General features: G+C 40.7%; 1 protein-coding gene across 1 annotated transcript; it reads right to left on the bottom strand.

Annotated features, from left to right (window-relative positions):
* Positions 1-901: 901 nt before the first annotated feature.
* LOC145801381 (wall-associated receptor kinase 3-like) lies at positions 902-6,784 on the bottom strand. Its single transcript, XM_082892629.1, has 2 exons — positions 5,815-6,784; positions 902-2,511 (listed from the first exon to the last, which is right to left on the bottom strand). The coding sequence occupies exons 1-2, from the start codon at positions 6,744-6,746 to the stop codon at positions 2,448-2,450; spliced, it is 996 nt and encodes a 331-aa protein (XP_082748755.1). The 5' UTR covers positions 6,747-6,784; the 3' UTR covers positions 902-2,447.
* Between the last annotated feature and the right edge of the window lie 276 nt (positions 6,785-7,060).

The raw sequence follows: 7,060 nt of genomic DNA, 5'->3' as shown, positions 1-7,060 counted from the left end.
TTATCAAAGAAGTAGATGCATACTTTATCACAAATGAGTCAGTTCTTGCAGTTGAGTCTCAATCTTCAGGAGTTAAAGATCTAGAAGCTCATCTACCAGAGAAGTTAGGAGAGCAAACCAAAGAAGAAAAAGAAGTAGAAGAAGTGATAGAGTTGCAGGAACTAATATTTGCAAGGCAATGTCAACCCAATCCAAAGTACGTTGATGCAACCTTTACTAAGAAAGACAGTATAAAGGAACCAATAACATCTCAGGAAACTATAAAAGGATTCAATTGGAGGAAGACAATAAAAGAAGATATTGATGCATCACACAAATTCAAACGTGGCACTCGCTATCTAAATTGGAGGATGAGAATCCTATATAGCTGGCCAAGGACGTAGTGTTCCATGGAGGAATAAATCACTTCAAAAGAGAGAAGTCAATATTGGAAGAGATGGAGACAAAGTTTATCGTGGCAGGGGACCAGGTTGCAAATATACTCATGAACAGTTTTTGAAATAATGTGACATGGTCACATAATTCAGAAATGAGAGTTAGTGCTTAGGGTGAGTGTTGAGAGTCATCAGTAATTCTTCTCACTTTCTAGAATCTTCTCTCTAGAATATTCTAGAAATTTTCACATGAATCTAGATTACTTCGGAAAGATCTAGAAGATTCTAGAAAGACCTAGAGAAATCTGGAAGATTCTAGAACATCCTAGAAGGTTTCGGAACATTCGAGAAGTTTGGAGAAATCTAGAAAGTTCTAAAAGGTTCTAGAATATTTTAGAGAAGTGTAGAAAGCTCTAATATGTACTAGAGTAATCCAGATTGTTGTAGAGTGTAGCGAAAATATGAGTATATTCTAGAAAATTCTTCAACTAGTATAAATATGAGATAGGTGGATGTACTAGGTATTGGACAATTGAACTATTGAGTGAAAGAGGAGTGAGTCCAAAGTAAGTGGTCAAGTACTATAAGAGTGATCTAGTGTGAGGAGTCCCAAGATCTTGTGTGAGGAAGACACAAAGTTATAGTGCTTGAATATATGTGTGAGTGGATAAATGAAGTGTATTAATGTGTGACTGTGTGCAAGTGTTTTGTGTACTGAAATGTTATCAATAAAGGTTATATTTTTGGGTTCACTAGTATGTCAAACTCAACATGTTGTGCTCTATTTTGGACCCAAAGTTTCTTCAAACAGAGAATTGAAATCATTGATAATATTGTCTTGTAACTATAAATTAATTGAAATTGTTGTTAATATGTTAAAATTGATTTGTAATTATTGAATATTTGCTAAATTTAAATTTTTGGGGAGATGATAATTGGTTTGGTGACAACTTCGCTGTGGGTGTGATGATTTGAATGGCATGAAACATGTAAAGATACCAAAAAACAAACAAAAAACGAAAAAAAACAAAAAAAGCAATTTTACATATTCTATTACTTCAGAGAGGTTATTTATTTTCATCTATTTTTATACGTACTCAAATCTAGTAAGTAGTATTAAAAACGTGTTTATCCTTAACTTTTATGACTTTTATTAGCCAGTTACACTTCAATATTTTCATAGACAAAGTGGCTGGAGAAATCTGTTCCAAATAAATTACAATAGAGAAACCATAACAGCACGACCTTATACATTGACCATCAATAGATCCATTGACTTGTTTAAAACATAAACATATATATATATCACAAAAAAATATGATACAAATAGAGTACAAAGAGGTACACGTAAATAAGTTCTTGGAGTAAACAACTTCTTGGAGACAGTTCATATAAAATTTTGTCCCAGCTTTAATGGTCCCCATTAGTGTGCAGTTTAAGGCCAAAAAAAATTTCTAACTAGATTAGCACATACACCAAAACCTATACTGAATTATCAAAAAAAAAAAAAAAAAAAAAAAAAAAAAAAAAAAAAAAAAAAAAAGCAGAGGAAGTTAAGGCAAAACAAGCATCAAGACTTTAAAAAAAAAAATAGTCAATTTATTAAACCGAATACCAAATTATCAATATATATATCAATAGAAAAGGAAGTTTAAGACAAAACAAGCGTCAAGACTTAAAAAATATATTCTAATTTGATTGGCATAAACACCAAAACCTATCAAATGCAACACCAGAATCCCACAGAGAGCACGAGAAAAAGACACAAATAAAAAAAATGAAAAAAGGACTGAACAATAATTAACACCCTAGAACATATATAGCACAGACTTTAAAGATAAAAGTATTCCACAACAGAAGAAATATATTGATAGAGCACAAACTCGTAGAGCTACCACCAAACGACCTCGCTTTCAAGCATGTGCTGTTTCACGAAAATCCAATATTAAGTGCAGTCATGTAATGGCTTTCCGACATTGAATGAAACACTTCATCGTTTGTGTTGATCGAGTGACCCAACAAGCCCTCCCTCTCTTCATCATCATTGTCTTCCCGAGCATGAAAGATCTCATGTCATTTCTTCAATCCAACGAGTTGCTCAGCCACCTCCTTCATTGTAGGCCGCTCAGTGCCGTACCTGTTGCGGATCGTGGGCACACCAGGGGACACTCACAAGCAAAAACACAAGAGTTTTAACGTGGTTCGGCAAACCGGCCTACGTCCACGGGAGCGATGTTGTTATATATCAACAAATGGAGGAGATTACACACTCTCAACTCACTGTCTCTCTATATAACACACTCACTCACACTCTCTGACAAACAGAAAATAGCTCTCACTAGCTCTCTCTGTTTTGTGCCTTCCTCTCAGCAATGTGTTTTGCCATTTGCCCTGTCTACAACTCACCATCACCATTCCATTTTATACACCTTGGAGTAGGTGGGAGTGCCATTGGGTAGCCTCCATGCTTGACTTCGGCAGCCTCCTTCTTTGACATGGTTGGTAGCCTACTTCCTTGTTGACCAACCAAGGTGTGTTCACAAGACAATTTCCCCTTCACATGGGGTGAATTCAACAAATCACCCCCTCAACCCATGTGAGGTGATCCACTGCACACACTGCTGCTAATCTTGTCACGCCCAAATTCAACAAAGTCTGCATCTCTTCACTGAGATGCTTGCACCCCCTTGCCTGGAGTGCCCGGCACCCCCTCACTGGGGTGCCATGCAAAGCTTTACTTTGCAACTCTTTGAGATGGCATCTCTCCCTTCCATCCAGTCTTGGAGAGATCCCAATATGTCTCTAATTCAGGAGCAAAAGAAACTTTCTTTCCTGGGACATGCTTTGTTGTCTTGGTCTCTTTGCTCTGAGCTGTCTTTAGAATTGGCCGCAATGGCTCCGTCTTGTGCACCTCCGAACTGCCTCCATGCGTTCTTGTACACTTTGGTTGCCATGTCTGCTGGGCCCTATGTCTCTTCTGTGCATGTCTTGTACGTCTTGCCCGGTAAGTGACAGTAGCTCCGTCTGTCACAACCTTCTCCACAAGCCTGTACAGATTCCCCTCCAGTCGTCCATGTAGCATCACCGTATCTCCATGGATGACTTTGAGATTTCCTTTGCTAGATGTGAAGCTATAACCTTTCATGTCTAGCATACTTAAGGAAATTAGATTCTTCTTCAGTCTTGGCACGTGTCGGACTCCATCCAACGTGAAAATTTTTCCATCTTCCATTCTCAGCCGTACTGTTCCCATGCCAACAATCTTACTCACAGTGTTGTTAGCCACTCGAACAATACCTCCATCCTTGGCTTGGTAGGTAGAAAAAAGTTTCTTATCCATGCATATATGATATGTGCTTCCGGAATCTAAGATCCAGTCAGGTTTCGTCATACTCGACGAAACTGTAAATGCATACTCATCCTTAGCATTTACTGCAGCAGCGACATTTGATGAGCTCGCCTGTTCCTTTTGTGCTTTGTCCTCCTTGAGCTTTGCACAGTCTTTTATGAGGTGATCCTCCTGATCACAGTAATAACACTTTCTCCTGAAGCCTGACCTTGATTGCGAACGTCCTCTTGATTTGGATCTACCCCGTCTATCATTGGACCTACCTCTGCCTTGCTCATTTTCTGAGGCAACCATGGCATTTCCTTCTGGGTGTTTGCTACTGCTACCTTCCTGTTTCTTCATCGACTCATGAGAAATAAGCGTAGCAATCACCTCATCCAGTCCAAGAGCATCCTTCCCGTACAATAGAGTTGTCCTGAGATGCTCATATGATGCAGGTAGAGAGACCAGCAAGATCATAGCCCTATCTTCCTCCTGGGTCTTGTCTCCAATGGTGTCCAATTCCATTGTGATCCTATTGAACTCGTCCAGATGTTCTGTGAGGTTCGCACCTTCTGGCATTCTAAGTGTATATAGCTGCCTCTTTAGAGATAACCGGTTTGTCAAAGATTTTGACTTGTACCTCATCTCTAACTTTGCCCATAGCTCCGCCGGATCTACTTCACTGATGACTTCCCGGAGTGTGTTGTTCCCGAGATACAACTGAATTGTACTGTTTGCCAATTCCCTCAACTCCTCCCACTTGTCATCCTTTATGTCTTCCGGTTTGTTGGACTTTTTGAGAAGAGCTTTCACCAGACCTTCTCGTGTTAAAATGTTTTTCACCCTTTGCTGCCACAGGGTAAAGTCATTACTACCATTAAAAGGCTCAATCATGAAACTTGCGCCTTTTCCTGCCATTGTAAATTTCTTCCCTTTTTAAAGAAATTCTGATTTAAGAATCTGACCGTACGGATGGGTCCGGAATATTTCAAATAGTTGGAACGCACTATTGGATCGCCAAAAAACGGACTCCGAATGGCCTAGATCTAGCCAAAAGAGTTTGAATGCCTCCGATTCAAAAACTAACCGTACGGATGTGTCCGGAATACTCCAAATAGTTGGAACTCACTATTGGATCGCCAAAAACGGACTCCGAATGGCCTAGATCTAGCCAGAACAGTTTCAACGGTTCAGATTTGCTGAATCTGGTGCGCCTGAGAAGCACCAGATAATTCCTCCGAATTGGCAGGTCAACGGCTCGGTCAACGGCGCAGGAGCGCGGTCAACGGCGGCTCAGCGGCGCGGCTTGGCTGGCTGCGTGGCTCCGGCGCGGCTCGGCCTGGTCAGCGGCGCGGTCAACGGCTCGACGGCTCGGCTCGGCTCGGCGCAGGATGACGTCAGCCTGACGTCAGCTTCACGCGCGCCCCCACTCGTCTTCTTCCTTCGTCGGCGCGTGGGGCGCGTGTGTGCGAGTGGTCTTCACTCGCGATATTCAGGTGGCGCGTGGCGGCGCGTTACACCTCCGATTGGCCTGTGGTTTGAAGTTTTGGACTCCTCTCCTCCTGGCCTTCCTCCTGGTATGCTCAAAAGTGGATTTCGACCACTTCGAAATCTGGACACTTTCGGAAAAAACTCGATTTTTCTCCACCCGGGCTCTGATACCAATTATTGCGGATCGTGGGCACACCAGGGGACACTCACAAGCAAAAACACAAGAGTTTTAACGTGGTTCGGCAAACCGGCCTACGTCCACGGGAGCGATGTTGTTATATATCAACAAATGGAGGAGATTACACACTCTCAACTCACTGTCTCTCTATATAACACACTCACTCACACTCTCTGACAAACAGAAAATAGCTCTCACTAGCTCTCTCTGTTTTGTGCCTTCCTCTCAGCAATGTGTTTTGCCATTTGCCCTGTCTATAACTCACCATCACCATTCCATTTTATACACCTTGGAGTAGGTGGGAGTGCCATTGGGTAGCCTCCATGCTTGACTTCGGCAGCCTCCTTCTTTGACATGGTTGGTAGCCTACTTCCTTGTTGACCAACCAAGGTGTGTTCACAAGACAATTTCCCCTTCACATGGGGTGAATTCAACAGTACCTGTGGAGACATTTCACGGCAAGTTCAGCCATCGCTTCAATTTGCTCAGTTTCCCTTGCTTCAACAACTTCCTCAAAGTTTATCAAAACCTGCGAGAATCTTTTCTGTTCCACCGAAGAAATGAAATACTGAATAAAGTTCCCATTTTCTTCAGAATTATGAGGACAAATTGGCTTCTGTCCTGTTAAGAGCTCCATAAGAACAACCCCGAAGCTGTAAACGTCACTCTTTACAGTTAATAAACCTGTAATCAAGTACTCCGGGTCCAAGTACCCACGAGTTCCTTGTATTTTAGTCACAACAGCACTTTCACCCGATGGAATCAACACAGAAGCTCCGAAATCAGAAATTTTTGCCGTGAAATTTTCATCAAGAAGTATGTTGGTGGACTTGACATCTCTATGGATGATTGGTGGGTCAGCAAGTGAGTAAAGATAATCGAGCGCTAGTGATGTCTCGGCAGCAATTCTCAGACGATTTGCCCATGATTTTAGAATCGCAGAGCGCTTGACATAGAGGTGATCGAAGAGTGATCCATTGGAGATGAACTCATAAATGAGTAATGGGAATTTTGTCTCTAGACACAAGCCTAAAACCTTAACCACATTCTTATGATTGATCTGAGAGACAACACTAATTTCATGTTGAAATTCTTCCTTTATTATTAAGTGTTTGAATTCATTAGGCTTCTTTATTGCCACTACTGACTTGTCTGCTAAAACTCCTTTGTATACTGCACCAGAGCCTCCTTGGCCAAGAAGTCGACCCTTATCGTACTTTTCGGTTGCCTTCTCAAGCTCCTTTTCACTGAAGATCCTAATTTTTTGATGCTTTAACAAGAAACCTCCATTTTGTTGGAAATTTCTAAGTTTGTTTCTTCTGTTGCACCCTCCCCAAATTATAATAATAACAAAGGCAAGGAGTATGACCATCCCACAACCTGAGTATGTAACCAAAAACAAGGTTAACACGTTTAGTTTCGTATTTATTAGTTCTTTTATACTTTTTTTTTTTTTTTTGTCATTTTAATTGAATCAATTTTGAACTTGAATTTTTAATTTTTCTCAAATTGATCCATTTACTTCCAACTGTTAGCATTTTTTTTTAATAACAAATGCACACATGAAGGACATGTGCCATATTTTTACGAGTAAAATTGTAAATATGATCAATTTAGTGACTTAAATGCAATCAATTAATAAAAAAAATTGGATAAATTACACTTTACATTCCTGTACTTTGCACT

The sequence above is a fragment of the Camellia sinensis genome, chromosome 10 (assembly GCF_055761805.1).
Source record: "Camellia sinensis isolate YWXY chromosome 10, ASM5576180v1, whole genome shotgun sequence".
Lineage (NCBI taxonomy): Eukaryota > Viridiplantae > Streptophyta > Magnoliopsida > Ericales > Theaceae > Camellia > Camellia sinensis.
This window is presented reverse-complemented; position numbering and strand designations above follow the sequence as displayed.